General features: G+C 41.0%; 1 protein-coding gene across 4 annotated transcripts; it reads left to right on the top strand.

The window, feature by feature from the left end:
- The first annotated feature begins 591 nt into the window (after positions 1-591).
- On the top strand, positions 592-17,740 carry NDUFAF6 (NADH:ubiquinone oxidoreductase complex assembly factor 6). Of its 4 annotated transcripts, none has more exons than XM_048940021.1 (9): positions 592-845; positions 2,691-2,790; positions 3,686-3,808; positions 8,265-8,321; positions 9,781-9,883; positions 11,941-12,074; positions 13,590-13,691; positions 17,021-17,077; positions 17,595-17,740. In XM_048940021.1, exons 1-9 carry the CDS (start codon positions 673-675, stop codon positions 17,721-17,723), a joined length of 978 nt encoding a protein of 325 aa, XP_048795978.1. In that variant the 5' UTR covers positions 592-672; the 3' UTR covers positions 17,724-17,740. The 4 variants fall into 4 exon arrangements, with proteins under 4 accessions (XP_048795978.1, XP_048795979.1, XP_048795980.1 ...); XM_048940023.1 differs by having other exon boundaries at positions 730-845; positions 2,691-2,794; XM_048940022.1 differs by lacking the exon at positions 17,021-17,077 and having other exon boundaries at positions 599-845.
- Positions 17,741-21,010: the final 3,270 nt, after the last annotated feature.

The following is a 21,010-nucleotide window of genomic DNA, read 5'->3' as shown; positions in this document are numbered from 1 at the left end:
AAGAAAAGGGGGACGGTTTTAAACTAAAAGAGTTATATTAGTTGTCAGAGGAAAATTTTCACTGTGACGGTGGTGAGGGCCTGGCACAGCTGCCCAGAGAAGCTGTGGGTGCCCCATTCCTGGATGCGTTCCAAGCCCAGGCTACGTGGGGCTCCATGCAATGATCTGATGGGCAGCAGCCCTGCCCACAGCTAAGAACTCGGTGAGCTTGCGATTCTTTCCAAGCCAAGCCATCCTATGAGGATGCCAGGACGGCAGAGGGCTCGTGTAGAGCCTGGTCTCCCCTGAAGCCTCATCCCGCATGTGGTACCAGTGCTGCGTTGCCTGGCAGTGGCCTTCTGTGAACGCCTCCAGTCAGAGTTTGGGACTGCTGCAAGAAGAGATTTCATCACCTCGCCCCTCCAGGCTCAGCGGGTGCTGTGTGAGGCCCCACGCTGCGAGGAGCAGCGGCGCCCGGCTCAACCCGCCGCAGCAGTCAACAGCGGAGGCCATTTGCAGGACAACAAAAGGCCACGCGGCGCTCCAACACCCGGGCCGCCACCGCGCGTTCTCGGGCGCCGCCTACCGACCCCCTCGATCCGTGCGCTCCCCGGCGCGGCGTGAGGAAGGGGCCGCCCCATGGGCTGGGGCTGAGTGACGGCAGGGGCGGAACGAAGCGGCGCTGCAGATAGCATGGCGGCCACCACGGCTGCGGGCGGGCTGCGGTCCGCGTCGTTCCCCCGTGTGCTGAGGGCGGTGGGGGCCCGCGGCGGGCTGCCGTGGCCGCGAGGCGGAAGGGCGGCGGTGGCGGGCTGGAGCAGGCCGGAGCCCGGCGGAGAAGCGCAGTACTGCGCCGAGCTGCTGCGGTGAGTGCGGCGTGGAGAGGCCGGGCCGCTCCTAGCCCGCCTCGGGGGTGGGGAGAGCCGCCGTGCGACGCGGGGAGGGCGGCCCGGCCCGGCCGGGGATGGGGCTGCGGGGGGCGGGTCGGTCTCAGTCACGGAAGATAAGATGGATGTGACTTTTTTTTTTTTTTTTTTCCCTTTTATTCTGTTAAAAACAGACTACTTATGGCAGCTCACAAGCATTCAGGGTAGTGAAACGAAGTGTGCTTGTGCTTTTGACGTCGCCGCTGTTGATTCCCACGCCGATTGGCACGGGAATCGTAACAGCTCCGGGGAATGAAAAGGCCGAGGGGGTCGAACAGAAATAAATCGCTTCGGGCGGTGCAGGCAGCTCTCATTTGTTTATTACAACAAAAACTTTCTTTCTGGGGCATGAAAGCTTCACAGCTCTGCCCAGGTTGGACAATACGGGCTGTTTTTACAGTCTGTTCAGAAACAGTTCCTTGGTTTTGAGCTGATAATGCTTTGCAGAAATTGTCTTAAACTGAGGAAGGTTTGATGCGTTTGTTTTTTAATTAACAGCTGTTTAGGAGGGTGGACAGTGATAGGACAAGGGGGAATGGTTTCAAACTGAGACGGGGGAGGTTTAGGTTAGATGTTAGGAGGAGGTTTTTCACACAGAGGGTGGTGACACACTGGAACAGGTTGCCCAAGGAGGCTGTGGATGCCCCATCCCTGGAGGCATTCAAGGCCAGGCTGGATGTGGCTCTGGGCAGCCTGGTCTAGTGGTTGGTGACCCTGCACATAGCAGGGGGTTGAAACCAGATGATCATTGTGGTCCTTTTCAACCCAGGCCATTCTATGACTCTGTGATTCTATTACGAATGTGGCTGAAAGCCAGAAATGCCTTTTTTGGCTGATATTTGTGGCTTCGCATCAGGCTCTAACACAAGTTCCAGAAGTATTATGAGAATTCTTAAGTATTCGCTTGTTATCAGCTGTTGTGTGTTTAGCGGGTAAGAGCAGCTGTTAAATTTCATTTCCTTTTTGTTTCATGCTAAAAGTAGCAACCCCAGTACTACCCCCTGGTTTGGTTTTGCTATCTTAAGCTCACATTCAAAAGAAATAGGAGTACATTTAAGGACAAACTTCATGAAAATGAGTAAATGTTTAACTTGACGCTTGCTGCTCTGCTCACAAGGCATAACTCGGAGTTACTACTTTTGTTCTCTTGAAGAATCACGTTCCTAGCTTATCAAAAGTACACAAACCATTGCTCAAATCAGGGAAGTGAGCATTTCTGAGGTGACCAAGTGTTTCTGGTAGTTACACCTACATATGATTTTGCAGTTCATAATCATTCTCCCTGTGCTCTGATTGTTCTTCATTTAGTGGCGCACCCAAGCGGCCAAACAAAAGTATACCGCTTTAGATTGACAGCAAGTGCCAGAGTTCTTATACTTCTAGTATTGTTGTCAATAAACCAAAATGTAATGGTTAATCCATTGCTCTTCCATTGAGCTTCAACGTGTGGTCTTTCAACAAAATGTGGTTTCATATTTAGAACAGAAGTCTGGAAATCAGACAGTCTGGATTCTGTTTGCAGTTCTTCCACAAGCTTGTTCCATGCCTTTAGCCAAATATCTTGAGATCTGGATTTGAGCAGTGCATTGAGAGTTCAGATTGCATTCCCCCCTCTTGGAGCCTGCCTTATTTCAAAATAAGCTTAAAAGGTGCTGCTTTTGCAAAAAATTGGACTTTTGAACTGTAACTCGCTGCTACTATTTTAGGAGCCCTAAACTAAGCAACAGCATGCCTGATTTGCATGGAGCTATAAATAATATATCCATTCTTTTTGTCCTTTTATAGAAAGCGTGACTATGAAGGGTTTCTGTGTTCTCTGCTGTTGCCTGCAGAATCTCGAACCTCTGCTTTTGCCTTGAGAGCATTCAATGTGGAACTGGCTCAGGCAGGTATTAAAATATACTTGTGAACTCTGGGAATGTGTAATTCAGAGTTTCAGAACTGTTATTTAACAAGCAGCTGGTGCTTTGCTGAGATTAACTTTTCATACTATAAAGGGCAATGAAAAAAGAAGTCAGTACAAACCTCTAGTTTTGAGTGGCCCTTGGAAAATTGTCCCCCCACTTTATTTTGTTCATGTGTATAGACGTTTTGACTCTTCTTTATGCTATGTATTTTCAAAATTATGTGATAACAGACAGGCTGTGGTACTGGTATGTGATTGCATCTGTGCTGGCTTCAAAAGCACTGAGTGAATTAGAAAAGTGTAGCTAACCCCTATTTGTAAAACACCCATCAAAATTTTGAGTGAAGGAGTCAGATGCTGGTAAAAGCAAAGTGAAGGAAATACTACTAAGAGAGAAGTTTGTAATTAGAGATTTGTGGTATGGGAGTGGCTGCAGTCTCTCACCTTTGCTGGATGGCCAGAAACTTCTAATGTAACCACAGAAGTTTGTGGCACTTGCCAGAAGGAAGCAGAGCAGTTCAAGATATGTGCTCACTCAGCAAACCCTGTGATAAGTCTCTGTGGGCTGTGCTTCTGGCAGCCTATAGTGCTTCCCTCCCTCACTGCTGTTACCACTGCTTCTTATCCTGAGAAGAACGCCAAGGTGGGAGTTGTCTTGGACTTAAACTCTGTGTGTTCCAAAGTCACCTTGTGGTGAATATTTCATTTTTATTTATTCTCTGTAGTGGTTGTAAGTTTCATTAGAAGTAAGCAAACTGAGAACAGAGCCCTTTTCCTTGTGAGTTAGCCTGTTTCTCTGTCTGAGTTTTCAGTAGAGGCAGACCATAGTGCCTTAAGGAGACTGTGAATTTCACTCCAGATGTATCCTTTCCAGATTAAAGACTCCATAACTCAGAAGACTACAGGTTTGATGCGAATGCAGTTCTGGAGGAAAGCTGTGGAAGATATATACTGCAATAACCCACCACATCAGCCAGTTGCTGTAGCACTGTGGAGGGTGAGATACATCTTTGTTACCCTGAAGTTCACTTGATGAAAATACTGCTGTGAGAAAAAATGTTTTCTATGTGTTGTGTTGCATTATTAACTATTATTTTATATAAAACAGTTAATGTAAAGGGCGTGCATGTCTGTATGGTACCTTCTCACCTACAATTACAGAATAGAATCAGAGAAGGAGGATATTTAGGTGTGACCTAGTTGAAATCGTGGAATCACAGAATGGCTTGGGTTGGATAGGATCCAGTTCTAACCCTGCTGCTTATGTGCAGGGACGTCTCCCACTAGGCCAGGTTGCTTAAACAGTCCAGCAATGAGATATCCACAGCTTCTGTGGGCAGCCTTTTCCAGTGTCTCACCATTCTTATAGTAGAGAACTTCCTATAGTCTAATCTAAATGTTCCTTTTTTTTAGTTTAAAACCATTACCCCTTGTTCTGTCATTACATTTCTCTGATAAAAAGCCTCTCCCTATCTTTCCCATAAGGCCTCCTTTAGGTACTGCAAGGCCACTGTAATGTGTCTCTGGAGCCTTTGCTTCTGAAGGAGTGAAGAAGCCCAGCTTACTCAGCTTTCTGGTAGGAGAGGTGCTCCAGACCTTGGAGAGTCCTCATAGGCTCCTCTGAGCCCACTCCAGTGGCTCCACATCTTTCTTATGCTAGGGGTCCCAGGCCTGGATGCAGTACTGCAGGTGGGTTCTAGTGAGAACAAAGTGGAGCAGGGCTCTCACCTCCCTTACCCTGCTGGCCATGCTGCTTTTAACGCAGTGCAGGTGGCTTTCTGGGCTACAGGTGAATGCTGTTGACTCATACTGGGCTTCTCATTGACCAAAACTCACAAGTCCTTCTCTGCACTGTTGCTCTCAATCAGTTTTCTGCCCAGCCAGTATTGTGTTTGGGATTGTCCCAGTCCATTTGTTTGGCCTATCATTTGGCCCTTCTCAACTCCATGAGGTTCGCATGGGTCCATCTCTTGAGTCTGTTGAGGTCATCCTGGATTGTCACTTCCCTCCAGTATGTTGACCTCACCACACAGTGTGATGCTGTTGGCAACTTACTGAGTGTGCACACAATCCCACTGTCAGATGTATCTTTCCTAAGTGAATGCTGGTCCTGCCTGAAGAGCAAGTTTTACAAAAAGACAGGAGACAAAGCACAGGGATTAATCTAGCAAATTGTGTATGAGGAAAAGCCCAAGACCTTCATACCCAGTTACTGGGTAACAGGGAGAATCTTCCTACAGCCTCTCTGCTTGCTAAAGGGTTGCTTGATGACTTCTATTCGTATGATAATCTGTGCACATCCTTTTGTGTCTGTTGAGTAACAGGAAATGTACTTGTGAACTTAAAGGTTTATTTTTACCAAGACATCTGTATGTGAATTCTAGCAAGCACCAGAACATTGCTCACAAAGTACGCCCACAGACCTGTTCCTCTTCGAGTCATGGCTGAAGAAGAAAACTTCTGTACGAATTTTTTATTTCTAAGTAGAGCTGCCGTTGGGAAGTTCATCAGATAACTGAAGGCATTATAAATTGATCTCTCCGTGATCATGATTTAGAGTCACGGAATAATTTAATTGGTATGGGCCTCGGGTCCTCGTCTAGACCATGTTCCCACTTAGAGCAGGTTGAACTTCAGAGCTAGTGGATCAGATTTTCAGAGTCACGTTGAGTTGAGTTTCTTCAGAGATAGCAACTCTGTATGGTGCTAGCTGGTCATCTTAGGGCCACAGGTCACATCAAGTCTTAAGCCTTACAGCAGGTGCTTTTTTGAAAGGTTTTGTAAGATCAGACCTTGTGTTTAAACTGGGGATCTCTGGGCTCCTGGACAGAGAACCTGCAGTTTGTCTAGGTCTCCATAGCTGAATACAGTTTTAACATAGATCCTGTAGGTAGTTAGTTGTATGACCAGTTGAAAAGCAGACAGACAAATATGGACTCTTCATCCAAGTATTCATTTGCTTTCTTTGCATTAAAATCCCTGACTCCCACTGTAATGCTGGGTTGGAACAATGCAGATCCTGTGGGACTGGAGTGTTTTAACGTTAGTTCTCTGTTGCACCCCTGAGAGCACAAAAATGAGTTCTTTCCAAATCTTCTTTGAATGACTGTTGAAAGTGCTGAAACTGTGGCCTGTCCCTGGTTGTTCTTCCCTCAAGTGTGAAATAAAGCATAAGTCAACATTTGTTCCTCTGTCAATACGTGGGTTAAAATTGGATTTAAACAAGATGCTGTTTGCTTAAGTAAGGGAAAACACAGGTGAAGCCAGGAAGTAAAATAAAGGAAGAACACCTTCCAGTCAGTCACTTTCAGGAGGCGCAGAGCTATTCATGGGTGTCTTTAGCTCTTATAAAGCGTGCCACTGCCACAACAAAGTGTCCATACAGTTGGAATGAAGACTGGCAAATGTTGCAAGCCTTTTTTGCTGAATTATGGGTATTAAAATATCACCAATGCTCCATCTTTAATGCAAACATTAGAATGCAGTATTGATAGCTCTGCGTGTCAATCTGTCTGTGCCTTTGAATTTTTTTTTTATTCTTTCTGTTTCAGTGTATGGCAAACTGCCCAGAAACGGATTGTTTTCTCCCCAAATGCTTGTCTCCTTTCCCAGGAGGAACTTGCTTTTTTTGTCAAGTTTATTTTTGTTTCTGAAAATAGCCTCAATTTTAATTGTCTGAGTAGATTAGGTACAAATTGGTTTTGGATATGATTGTATGTATTCTTTCCACTACTTCTAATTTCAGGCTGCTTATGTGTATATCAGCGTGGGGCAGAAATGTTTGTTAGCTAAAGATTAACTTTCAACAAACATAGTTCAGATATAAATTGCAGCCTTTGCCACCAGCTAGGAGTGCTAGTCATGCTCTGTTCTCACACAGGAAGTTGTTTTTGAAGTAGAAGAAAGAATTGGCCTATCTGTATAGTAAGACTTGACCTTACGTGTGGCTTCTCTGATAGAAGACAACCCAAATAGAATAGGTTGTGAAGTAAGGTGTTGGGAAAAGGTCTGAAAGTATTTCTGGGAGCTCTGCTACTTGTGACTGCTGCAGAGCGCTGTAATGAGCTACAGCACAGCCTGTCCTGGAGACCTCTGCACTCAAGATACGATTTAGCTTCTGTATTTCAGCAAATACCCCAAAATGACTTATTTGAAGAGTGCAACTTTGCAAATCTTTGTGAGTATCATTGCAGTTCTGAGAAAGTAAGATTAAGAAATAGACATCTGGGCTCTTAGGTATTGCAGAGCTGTTAACAGAACTAGCATGCCTTTCACACAGTATATTTTGAGTACACTCTGTTCCCACTGTTGAGTTTGAATGCAGACAGTTCTGATTTTCCAGAAATACTGATTTATTATGTTAAGCTTTTCAAAAAGTTTTGTGTATTGCAGAATACCCAAATTTGGATTCTGAGAGTCTCAATTCTGGATTGTGCGTGCTAGTGAAGAATACATAGTCTGTAAAAATATTTCTAGAACTGTGAATGGCTCAACTCTTAGTAACTTGAATATAAATTTAGGTGGCAACCTCGTTGTATTTGTTCTTACGTGTATATCCATTTTGAACCAATGCAAAGTGAGCTCTGGTCCTCTGCTCATTTCTGGGCAAAATGAGAACTTAGTTGAATGATGGTAGCTTAAAATGGATGTAACACACACGTAGGGTAATTCGGCAGAGCTTGGACTGTTACAGGGACTTTATTGGCCAACTCACTCCTAAGATGAATAAGTGAGAAGCCAAATTGATGCGTAGGTGTAACTTAGAACTCACTTTTTTGCACACCTGGTGTTTCCCCAAAGCACAATATCAAATCAGCAATAAGACCTAGTTTTACCAAACTGGGAAAAATACTTAGAAATATAATGTGTGTACAGAAGTAGGTAGTGAACTGTAAGGGTGAAGATTGAGAAATCTGCCCCATAAGTTTTGTTTTTAAATATTTATATGTATGATTATAGTTTTGCTGACAGTGTGGTCTGCTGAATCCATGTAGATTTGGAAGAGTGTGTGTGCATGGATGGATGGATGGGTGTAAGTCAGAGGACTGAAGAGAAGTTGAAGAGTTGTATTAAGCAAGGCAAGTGCAAGTTAAGAGCCAAAATAAGATGTGTGAATATGAATTGCTTTAATAAAAGCAAAAAAACAAAACCCACTTAATCCCTAAACTGTAATATGCAGTAAGTTACGTATTTTGTTATAGAAATGCTTTTAGTTAATTGATATCCAAGATTTCATTCTTTTGTGTGTATGAAGTCGAAGCAATTGCCAGTTAGACAACTTTTGTATTTGAAGATTCTCCTTTTTTCAGTAACTTACCAGCTTGATTCAACTTTGATTCAGTGAATACAGGCCTTGTGAAAAAGTACTATCAAAAATAGTTTTCAACTGTCATAATGCAATATTGCCATCATTTTTTATACATTAACAGCATTTTTTTAAATATAATTTTCAGGCAGTTAAGAGGCATAACTTGTCTAAAATGTGGTTCACGAAGATCATTGATGAAAGAGTAAGTATTTACCATTCAAAGTCTCATTCTCTTTTTTCCCCGTCATTTCATGTGTTTGTGTGTAAAACCAAAGGATAAGTAATTCATGTTCTTCAGACAATGGTATTTTTCCTGAGAAGAACACTTTTAATTTCCTTTTAATTCTCCCTTGATTCTTACAATTTCTTACAATTCTTACAATCTCTGCTCTTCTTGGCCAAAAAGGTAATAGAATCCCTTCAGAATTTAAAGCAGAGCTTGTGAGTGTGAATCTTTTTTGTTCTCTGCTCTGATAACGTATCTGCTCACATTTTTATACTGCAGACCTTAGTTTCTGATTTAAAGTAGTTTCCTCTAGTAGTAATCCATGGTGAGTTACACCTGGCCTTTGTGTTTGTAACTGAGGGAAGTCCTGTCTGGTGATATTAAATGTTAAGGTCTCTATGTACAACTATTAAAAATTCTGGAAAGCTGCATTTGAATAGAAATGGAAATGAAGTTGTGTAAGAAGCAAACCTCATTCACAGCCTCTGTTTATGCCATTCCAGTCCTGCTCTTGGCATCTTTGTGTTCTTTTTCATCTCTTATATTACCATGTCAGTTTTGCCCCTAAATTGCCTTATCATGTGGTGAGTCACAGGTATAAAACCTCAAAATTGGCTGAAACCTGTCTGAACTTTGCTGCCATACTTTGCTGTCTTTCTCCCTTGCGTGCTCTAAGTCCGAGCTGTAAGATAATATGAATCTAAAAATACCCACCCTATAGGAGGAGAAAATGAGAGAGAATTTCACAGATACAGTGATGCTGCTACCAACTCGGGCATGAGGGCAAGACTAAGGGCAGGAATTCCTTGAAGTAGCTTTGCTGCTGAAACTGGTATCTCATGAAGTTACACTGTGAGCAAATTGACGGTCACTTACTTTCAGTGTCGTTGCTATGAAAGACTTGAGAGTTTTAAATGTTAAAACTGGTAGATTTTAGCCACAAAAGCCACTAGGACAGGAAGAATAATGTCAGAAATTCTATTCTGGGGAGTGTTTGCATGTGACTTTGAAACTCATATGTGTGATGGATTGATATATTTTGTCTTGTTTTGTGTGCGTGTTTTAAAGTGTATATTCCTGTTTATTTTCCATTCTTCAGATGCTAACAAAGTATTAAAATTAGCAATTTAATAGTTAAGAATACAATAAAATGGTTTTTATTGGCAGTATCATTTTTTCTGAATGATTTTGATTTGTCATTGCAAGAGGTTGTAGTTGCTCCAGTTACAAGACTTGGTTGTGGTTATATCTACTTATCTGTACAGTTGCAGAGTTGCTATGGGCTTCAGTGCCTGTTTCTATCAGTATATACTCCTTTCATCTCTCTTAATGTTACCTTTTCTTGCTAATAGATGATTAGGCTAATGTGAACAAATAGCTGGCACGAATAGCAGTTATACTTACTTTTTACTGAAGTTCTGTGTTCAAATTACAGGAGAAGAATTTGGATGATAGAGCATACCGTAACATCCAGGAGCTTGAAGCATATGCTGAGAACACTCAGAGTGCTCTCTTATACCTCACGTTGGAAATGCTGGGTAGGTGCTTCCCAATTTTCAGATTTCGTTGATGACTCATTAATGCTGGTATGCATACACTGTTGCAAAAAACAAACAAACAAAAAAAAAAACAACCCCAAAACCAACACTTTTTCCACCCAATTTTCATTTTGGTAGAAGTTCTCACATGAGTTTTTTTTCTGGATGCTCAACCATAAACCTGGAATCTTACTGCAGCTCTTAAAACTACATACTCTCCTTAGAAGATAACTCAGTGGAAAGTTCACAGTAGTTTTCTACTGTTCTATTCTTGCCCCTACTATGGGGTGTGGTAAATTCAGCTCTTTACTGTGTTTTCTGTTTGTTCCACTTGGTAGAACACAGAGCACTGTAGTTAATCAGCAGTTATTGTTCTCTACTGCAGTGATATACACTGGCTATTCTGAAACAGTTCCAGTTCCAAACCTATAAGCTTCCCTTGGTTGCTAACTTGGGCTTGAATCCTCTCTCCTTCCTAAAAGCAGATTCACTATCAATAAATGAATAGCTAGAAAAAAGGCAACAAAGACAATATGATCCTTGTGGTTTAAAGCTAATGTTGCGTAGTAGAATACCCACAGATTGGAAAAGAACTGTTCGCTTGAGGTGAAGAAGAGGATGGTTTTCTTTGAGATTATGCATTGCATCATGGCACTGTTGCCTGTGTGAGCTCAGATGTGAGAAGGCTGGTGTTTATTTATTAGTAGCATAATATTTAGCATGAATGTTGTAGTCGCAACATCAGAGTCATCTGATGGGATGTCAAAGCTGAAGTTGAAAGAACGGAAAAAAGAGTAGTAGAAAGAGCACATTCTTTTCAGGAGGAAATGAAGAACCCACATCTTAACATCTGATATTTGCTTTCTCAGTAGGGATTCAGTGAAATCTTGCAAATGCCTTTGAGCTTTTGATTGTAGAAATGTAGGGCTATGAAAAATATCATCGTCTTCCATGCTGAGAAATGTCTTTAATACTGAAGGATGTTTGGCTCACTTCTGTTGAAAGTCAGATGATCCTGTTCTTGAAATCTAAAGCGGGGACTCCACATTTTCTGTGGCTTCCTATCATGTTTAACTTTTCTTGAGTGTGACAATTTAACACAATTTCTTGTGCTTTTTTAGCTTCTTTACTCCTGCCATCTCCAGGTGGTGTGTATATTTCTTGTAGTAGTGCTGCTTTGTTGTACTGATTTTGGGTTACTTCTCAGGCTCATTTTGACTTGTAAACTTATCTTCCAAAGTCTGCTTTCTACCACCATTGCCATAGTAACTCCACATAATCTGCCTGTACACACTGTTTCCAAAGGGTTGAAACTCAGGCAAGGCTCAGGCAATGAATCTGCTATATCTGGTATCCTTTCCATCTGTCAGGTAGGCTCACTGATCTGGTATCCTCATTTCTGTCTTTGTGGGATGTTGCTTCTGTTAGAACTCTTGTGAATTTCAGTTTTCCTTATTTTCCTTTAAATTTTCATTTTATCCTGGTTCAGCCCTGTGATCAGTATAAGCCAATATTATATGGTCTTGCCATGAAGAAGGATGATGCTGCTTTACCCCAGCCACCGTCCTCTTGTCTCATTTAGTAGCCAGGCAGGAACCAAAGATAGCTGTACTGGTTTACCATGTTGCTATCTCATTACCCCTGGCAGCATGAGGGAGGTGGCAGACATATGGGGGAAGCATATGGCCATTCTCCTTAGCTTTGGGACACTGCTGAATCAGCTGCAGCTAATGGGTGAAACCGCACTGTAAGCATTAATGCTGGTCAGGAATCTCACACTTGAATGATTTCTCTGGCAGGGCAAACTGTTCTTGGAATGTTGCTATCCTGAAAGAAGGTATGCCAGTGTAAATGGCTCTGTGTAGCAATGGATAGCATCTGGACAGGAATCAGTGCATTCCCTACTGCTTTGCACCTCTGAGGTGAGGTCTCAAGGCAGGTTATGAACACAAGCAGCTCTGTAATACATCAGTGCACTTGTTAGCTTTCCTTAAAAATGACTGAAGAAGACTCCTTGAGAGGTCTGACAGTAAGAAATGCTGTTTCTGCCATTTCAGGTGTGAAGGACATCCATGCTGACCACGCAGCCAGTCACATTGGGAAAGCACAAGGCATCATTACCTGTTTGAGGGCTACTCCGTATCATTGTACGAGACGAAAGGTCTTTCTGCCCATGGACATTTGTATGTTGGTAAGAGAAAGAAGCTACCTAGAACTGAACAATGTGGTATCTAACTGTATCTCTCAACACTAGATAGGAGTTTGTAATTTATTAGCAACAAAAAACAGCAGGCTTTTTTTTTTTCCTTTGTGCTGTGGTTTCTGCTGCAGCCCAGTGGTTTTGTAGATATAAAGTGAGAGGAATGAGCTTCAGGAAGCATCAGAATGTTGTTGGTTTTGTTTTTTTTTTTTGTTTCCCCATTTTCTAATCTTTTGTTAAATCTGGTAATATTTCATCTTTCAGGAACTTTTCTGTTAAAATGTAGAAATACTCATGCAGATTGGGGACTTCTGCCAATCTTCTCAAGTTTCTCTTTACATTACCTTTTTATAAATGTTATGGTGTTCCATTCTTTTTTTGGCCTTACACGATTGATAGCTATAACCATACCTTCCATATATTGCTGTATGAGATGGCATATGGTTCTCTAGTTTGAACTGTACACCTAGTTTGGAACCTAGTAGCTCTTGCAATGTGGGTAAACTGGAATTAAAGCTTATATTTTTTCATTAATGTTTTGGAGCCATTTGTAGCCATGGCAGCAGTTACTCCTTTATCTCCACTCTGTATTTTTAAATGTTAATGCCATTCTTATGCTTGAGCGTAGTTTATGTCATTACGGTGATGCTTAAGGCACTTCTAGTCTTTACTGTATGTAATTTCAGTACAGTTGAAAGTTTTGATTTGAAGTTTAGTCACTTAAGTAGTCTGCGAAAGGCACAGTCACTAATGTAGGTCAGGTTTCTGGGACTGCAGGAAGAAGTCTGTAGGCTGAAAATTCAGTCATCCCTGCTGTGGAAGGTGTTGTACAGTGAAACTGTGTAGTCAAAGATCAGGGGACAGGCTAACAGCTTGTGTCCCTTCTGTGTCAGCATTTCAGCTGCAGGCAAGTATTGCAGAGTTGTACTTGAATCTGTACTTCTGGGAGGCTCACTTGCCTACTTTATACAGTTTTCACATCTGAACGTTGTTGAGAACAGGAAACTGGTGCAGTTCTGAATGTACTGTATTTTATCTTCCTGGTTACTGCAGTCAGAGAATGCTTTTTAAAATGTTTTTATTTTGCAGATCTGGCATTGCCAATCCCAAAGTAAACATGGCTTCTGTGTTAACTGTTGCTGGCTTTGTTGCACTTTCTATGGTTTTCTGGAGTATGTTTAAGTTGATGTAACTTCCCAAAACTTTAAAGCTTAACACGGTTGTCTGACTGACTGCAGTGTCTTTAGGGAACAAGTCCATGCAGAGAGAGTCAATTTTAAATGTTCTTTTATTCTCTTGAATTGTTTTCCAAGTAATTGACAAAAAAAATTAGAGGAGTTGCAGGGAAGGGCAGCAGCAGAACGCACTTGGGCTTTTTCAGGCTTAGGTCAGTAGTTTGGTTGCTGGGCCAGGCTTTTGAATTTTCCTATCTTTTGTGAAGCTAAAATGGAAACATGATATTTGTTGAGAGTATTTTTACTACGTGCTTTTCCTTCCTGTGTCTAGCATGGAGTTTCACAAGAGGATTTCATAAGATGCAAGCAAGAGAAAAATGTGAGAGATGTAATCTATGACATTGCCAGCCAGGCCCATATTCACCTGGAACACGTGAGATTCCTTCCCCCTTTCTTTTGAAAAACATAGTTGATGCTGTCCTTTGCAAAGCACTGTGAATGTATTGTTAGGAGGCAGTTTTCTCACAGCCAGGTGCAGTTGCATGTGTATAAGTACTGCCTAACAGCCTTATTACTTGGAGAGAAACTTTGAGCAGACAATTGTAAGTGCAGGAACGAGCCAGAATGGTATCAGCACCATAGGAAGGACTTGCACATATGGTACCTCACAGCACAGCAGGAGAGCTGTGACATTTTGGCTCTGACTGCTGGGTTAGTGTTTGGGAGAGGGGGTTTCATTTCTCAGTGTGACCAGACGTGCTCAGAACTGTGTTGGGAAATGTGTATTCTGTTTATTTCTTTTTGGGCTCACAGCCAAGTGCATTAGGAACGGTGCTTCTTGCTTGCAGCAGTAGATAATGAACTCTGAAGACCTGCATAGTCTTTTTATTTTTAAATAATAATTGCTGTTACTTTAGCTGCACTCAGAACCTGATGCAAAAAGCAAAAGAATGCTTCATCAGCAATGCACTGTTAGTCTGCCTTTATCTGGAAAATAGAACTTGCAGGAAGCACTGCAAAGTGTTTTCTTTGTCAGCAGTACGTGTACAAATGTACTTCAAGTATCGCATCAAACATAGGGAGTCTGAAAAGATACTGCTCCAAAGTAAGGAAATGTTGAAATCTCTGCATTTGCATCACGAATATAATCCTCAATTACAATGTTGGCCAATCACAAAGTATCTTCTGCAATATAGGCAGGAGAGCCCTTCTTAATTTTCATTTTTCTGAAGGTAAAATGAGGCATCCTTGGTTTGTTCTGTGTGTTGTTGGTTAGCTGATTAATTTTTAGGGGTCAGAAATATGTAGCTTCAGGCTTTATTTTTAATACAGACTATTTATAACTTGTATTAGATGTATTTGTCTTCATGCTGTTTCACCTGATGTCTCAGCTTTTGTTGTCCTGTTCCCAAGGAAGCTGTTAATTGAAAAGTTTGAAAAAGAGGTGAAGAAAATGGAGGGTCAAAACTGCCCACATCAGTGTTCAAGCAGAAACCTCTTTTTTCTTTTTTCTTCTTTTTTCCCTACTGTACCACCTGCAGTGTACAGGGCCTGAAACCTGTTGGGTTGCAGTTGTCATTACAAAAATGCTAAGAGTTTGGCCTGCAATGCCTCAAATCAGTGACAGCAGGTGTAGAAAAAACGAGCAGTGTGCATTTATTGTGCAGCTGTTTAAAATTTTGTTGCTGGTATTGCATGAAAACTTTGGGAAAGAAGCAAAGAGAAAATTCATCTCTTCAGAGCTTTTCAAATAATGTGACTGTGTGACCATTCTCACTGTGATGGTCCCCCATCCCTCCATGTCAAACTGCTGCTGAAGTGAGCAGTCAGAACCTTACTCCTTTTCCTTCCTACCCCATTCCTAGAGTCCTGCCCATGTTATGCAGGGAGGGCTCTGTGGATGTGATTACATCATTGGAGGCTGTGCAGAAAACATGAACAGAAGGAAGCCAAGTTGGAGCAACGCTAGCATATTATTCAATAATCTTAATTAAAAAAAATCTCTTAATACACACTACCAAAGTCCATCATCATCCGTGAAGAATAACGGGCAGTAGAGAGTTTCTGAAGTGTTCGAACCGCTTGAAATTGGCAGTAAGAGGCAGTAATAATAGGGTATTAGCCTCCTTAATCATCAGAGAGTCTTTGTGTAAGATACAGATGCTTTTTCCCTAATGGATGATATCTCAAGACTTCAGGTAGATGTAGTGGCTTAGTGCCTTTAAATGCACCAGTTCTCCTGTATAAAATTGCCATTTTGTTTTGCTTAAGCATGTTATCAGCCACTCGCCCTCTGACTTGGAGTTACAGGGAGTGGTGAAGCTTAAACCTGCAGAGGTTTTAACAGTCACAGAACTGACATGAGCCACACGTGCTTTGGAGGATAACAGTTGTTATGCCTATTTCACAGTAAGAAGGAACAATCTGAAAACGCTAAATAAATCTCAGGGATATTATGTGAAATATATTGTAGTAAAGTGGCACTTAATCTTGTGAGAGAAGTTTCTGAAGCATGGTCAGCTCTTTTTGATGCTATTGATACCGCTGACCAGCAGAGGGCAAAGTAAGACAATGAAGGTTGTGGTTTTCTTTAGGAACGTTGTGTTTTATCAGAATGAAAGCATATGATGAAGGTGCTGTGTCAGTCCTGCACAGCCCTTTGAAATGTGTCAGCAGTCTTTACTTGTTCCCCGTCTTTGTCTTCAGTACTGTCTCCTGCATTTTCCCAAGAGGACTCCTTTTGGCCTTTTGCCTTTATCTTGATTATGGTACATCAGTTTGCCAGGGAAGATAAGGTGCTTTCTAAATGGTAGTCATGCAGACCCATTCTGAGTTAAGACAAGCAAGATTACTTTTTTCCTTTGCTCTTACAAATAGTAAGCTAGATCAGAGAAGGTAAGTTTCCTTTTACATGTATGCACGTTAATTTCATCTTAGATTTTTAAAATAATTTGCCATCTGAAAAGATTCAGTATTTCTCCCTCCTAAAGTTTTAGCCATGTTTTCTCAGTTGTCTGGGAGGAACCATGGAAAACTAACAGAGACTCATAAATACTCACCAGTATTTGTGAAGAGTATTTTTGCTTGCTTGTTGTTTTAGCATGTAAGAAGAGATGAAACAAGGAGGGATTCTATATTTATAATTAAGCCCTACAGGAATATTTGCTGTAGCTGACTTGCATTTAAACAGTGGAGTTGATTCAGCCGTGATTTAGTGTGCACTGTTTACACATAGACACTGAGGGCCTGAGGCGCTGAGATACTTGCAGAGTCTCATGAACGTAGAGCATAATTGGACTTCTGGAACTGATGGTAAGACTGGCCCAAAAAGATCCACTCAGAGAAATGCATTTCTGGTCCATCGGTTCTGTCTCTTGGGATGCAAAGAACTATTTGATATAGTGCCATATTAATGAAGATGATGCCATATTTATTAAAACAGATGCAACTTGGAACTTTGCAGGAACCGAGGGATGCTAATTTACATTGTTATATTATTATGCAAGCTGTAAGGTTGTCAGAAGGTTAAAGAATTCCAGGAGGGATCTCCCAAACTAGTACACTTTTTGCATAATTACTCTGTGTACATTGAGGGATGGTGCTGGTTTACCCATAGTAGTTTCAGTATGTCAGAGAACAGCACATTTTGTTGGCTCTAAGCATTATATATAGTACTTTATATTTAGTCTGAAACATTAAACTCTTCTGATAAGTACTTTTTTTTTTTTTACTTCCTTTCCATCTTATCCCATTTACTTTCAGGCTAGATCTTTCAGTAAGAAAGTTCCTGTGAAGGCATATCCTGCTTTTTACCATACGGTGGGTGTGATATCATGCAGTGTTGAAATGATGACCTTGCTTTTGTGCTGATACGTCTGTGAAAAGTAGAGGCTCAAATGAAGCTTAAACTAATTAATTAAAATTGTTAACTAATACTTTATACGTTCATAGGAAAGCGTAATACCTGAAACTTATTCAAGACTTTATTTAGATACTACTGTGGAACCTCGTAATTTGAGCAAAACTTTCACTCTTTTAACTACAGAATTTCTCCAGTACTGTCTGTACTCTTAGACAATCTTTCTAATGTAAGGGGCCAAAATCTTGTCTATTTTTATTCATTTTCTGGTTGATGTAGTGAAAGATAATGCTTGTCTTCTCAAAAGTTGTTTTTTGTGTTTTCTTTGAACGTGATGGCTACACTACACATGCTGGGACAGACATACTGTCAAGCCTTCTTGAATTCCTAATCTGGTTGCATGTATCACTTTAAATTTAATGCCCAATTAGCTGCGTGCACCACACGGACTAAGCCTTTTTTTCTTTTCTTTTCTAGGTTGCTTTAGATGATTATTTATATAACATACGGAAAGTGGACTTCAATATATTTCACCCAAGCTTACAAAAGAGGAATACGTTATTACCGTTGTATTTATATATTAGAACTTGGAAAAAAACATATTAAAATTTTCTTAGCATGAAGTTTGGATTGCTGCTTTTTTTTTCTCTCTTTAATGACTTGATAGAATTGTGAAGTGTCTGCCTTCACACTTCTGCAAACTGTACAAACTGCTGTTCATGGGAAGTAGCGGATGTGCACGAACTGTAGCTGTCAGCTTGCTGGCAGTAGTGAAATTTGTTCTTGGAATACTAGGCTGATATCTCTGCTTCACATGTCTGCCAAGTCATCTGTCCTTGTCTGAGATTACTTTCCTTGTCTCTTTTCTTGTAATAACAGTAGTGTGGTAGAGTTCTTCTCGGACAAATTCTGTGCTAATGGATACTTGTAAAGCTTTATACCTTAGTGACAAAAATCCAAAACCAACTCCCAAAAAAACCTTTGTACTCCAAAGCAGTAAAGTCATTTCAGCAAATACATTGTGTATCAATTAAGCAATTCTGTTTAGGGCAAAGTGCAAACTTTTTGTGCTATGATGCCTCATAGCTAAAAGAATGACTGCATATATTTGAATGTAAGAAAACTGTCAGGAAAAGCTTCAGCTTCCTTAATTACCTAGTGTTTATGTAGCATTTCAAAATGATAAAATTAGACCTGTAGTAGAGAAATTATTTAACTAAATATTGAAGTTGAGCTTTAGAATCCTAGAAAAGCTCCAGGTTGGAAAAGACCTTAAAGATCATCAAGTCCAACCACAACCTGACCATGCTACCCTAACTATCAGCCCTCTGCTAAATCATGTCCCTGAGCACCACATCCAGACAGATTTGAAGTGCATCCAGGGATGGCGACTCAACCACCTCCCTGGGGAGCCTATTGCAGTGCTTAACAACCTTTCTGTAAAGAGGTGTTTCCTGATATCCAACCTGAAGTGACTCTGAGTAGTAGGAGAATGGCTTTCCAACAGATGAAGAGAACTCTTACATGGTTATTATTTCTAACTCAGCCAAGCACTTTCGCTGTGCTCTGAGCTTGGCATTGTCTTCCTCCTGCTCTCTCTGTTACTGGCCACAGCTGTCACTGCCATGTGGGTCTGAGAGCCCCTTTATTCACATTCACTGTATCTCTTAGGACACCTTCCAATGTAACTTCACTGAATTCTTTCTCTTTAATACTCTTAAGAGATGCATTCTTGGATGGTGCTGGGTCATTTTAGTCCTCCCTCTCTGCAAATGTACTGCTCTGGTTTTTTTGGTGGGGAATTACAGGGAGCTTTGTACTCAGCATCTCTTAAGATCAAACTTTAAGTGCAAAATACTTGCTTGGCTTGTTTTTTAGCAAAATAATACTTCCTAACATCTAGCTTGATTCAGTTGCACAAATCCAGCAGTCTCCTCTGCCATCATCCTCATTCTATTAAATAGCTTTTATCCTAGAGACTTTTTTCATCAGAATTAATCTCTCCAGATGCTTGGTTGTATAACAGCATCCTGTATTTTGGTGTACAATGCTACACAGCACGTTTCTGAGAAGATTGGTGGCTTTTTTAACCACAGAATCTGCAAGCGTGGTGGAAGTCTCAGGAACCCAATGTTAAGTCCTTCATTCAGTGGTTTTTTTATATATGTTTGAAGTTGGTTTGTGATGTAGATCTTAGTTAATTCTGTATTTTCCTATGCCTCAGTAAAACATTTCTCTTTGAATTTGTTCAGCTCATGGTTTTGCTTTCTGTATTAGAAGTGTAATGGTCACGGTTGAGATGAACCTATAAAAGTCTGCATATACTGCATCAAGAGTCCTCTGGATATTTTCTGAAAGTAAAATTTTAATTGGTTCTGTCCTCAACTCAGCTGCTGTATCTTAGCATTGGTGTTCTTGAATTGGGCAAAGGGGTGTGGCGAAAAGAAAATCCTCTCTCCCATTGCAGGCACCACAGCTCTTTCTGCCAAATTAAGAGCAAAGGCTTAAGCTCTGTTGCTACTACCGGGCCAGCTGCACATTCACTCTGTTTATGTTCTGGAGAAAGCATTACAAATGTCTCTTTCTGCAGTTGGTCCTCATTTTGTTCCCAGCATGCTGAGTCAGGACAATAGAGGCAGCCCTGTCTTTCCTTTCAAAAGGAATCGCTCTCCTGTAAAGTTAACTTTTGGCAGGAACTTGGTACAGTAACTCAACATCTATGGAGGAGGAGGAAAAGAAGAAAAAACATGCAGTATAACAAGTACATTGAGTTGCTACAGTGATATCTTGCTTCCAAGCCACAAGGCCAGTGCTTTGCTTTGGTGTTGAAGTGGAACAAATCTTGACAGGGCACTTACAAAGGAAGCAGTGGAAGGACTGATTGGTTGTAATGTGGAAAAGAGACTGTGTGATGCACTGAATGGTAAGCGTGGTGAGAGGAGCTTATCAGTGAATTAGTAAACAAGATATGGAGTAACGGAATTCAAGTTATGATTTCATTGCAAGGGAGTTGTGACTTCAGAAAGTAAAATAGTTTGAAATGCAAGTGTTGGGAGGCTGACCTGAATAAGCGGCCGATCTCATTTGTATCCTTCAAGGAACAGTTTTCTTTTCTGGATGGTCGTTCCAAATTTGGCCCTTCGAAACTGAGCTGTGAGTGGGAGCGTTGAACACCTGTCGAACAAGGTAGCTGTAGTATGCGTGCTTTCACTAGTGCTGTCCCTTTTTATTTCTTCCTGTCAATTGGTGCCTTAGGAGAAACTCTGCTTGTCAGTTCTGATAGTTTGTAATTGGGCATCCTACAAAAACATCCTCTTACTTCTGCTTTTTTTGTTAGATCTGACAAAATATCTTCTTACAGTGGTGTTAATCTACTAGTCATTCATATCAGAAGAAAACTAGCATGTTGCTAGCTGCTAATTACATGCCTGAAAATAATTTCCGTGCCTAATTAAATAATGTGTAATTAATTTAGCTCATGTAAAATAGCAGTCTAGCTGCTGGTGTACTCCTCTAGCTTTACATGACGCCTTGCGCATCTATCTGACCATTAAGGTCTTGTTTTCTCTCGGTTAAGCACTGAATTTTGTTTTCATCTTTCTTTTCAAAGTAGCTTCCTGGAGTGTTCCAGAGTCTCTTTCCACTTAGACTTGCAGGTTTAAGATTGTAAAATGTAATTGTACTGTTCTTGTAACAGATTGCATCTTATCTGCAACATGTAAAAACTATGCAGTCAAAAGTTCTGAACAAACAAATTGACATCAGATATCACTTGACCGATGATCTCGAGTTTGCAGTTGAGTTTGTTTCCAGCTTAACCTGAGTAAAAAACAAAAGATTTCAGGGAAAAATGCTAAAATCTCATCACAATTGAGATTTACATCCACCGGACT

This window comes from Lagopus muta, chromosome 3 (assembly GCF_023343835.1).
Source record: "Lagopus muta isolate bLagMut1 chromosome 3, bLagMut1 primary, whole genome shotgun sequence".
NCBI lineage: Eukaryota > Metazoa > Chordata > Aves > Galliformes > Phasianidae > Lagopus > Lagopus muta.
The sequence above is the reverse complement of the archived record's forward strand: the minus strand, read 5'-3'. Positions and strand labels throughout refer to the sequence as shown.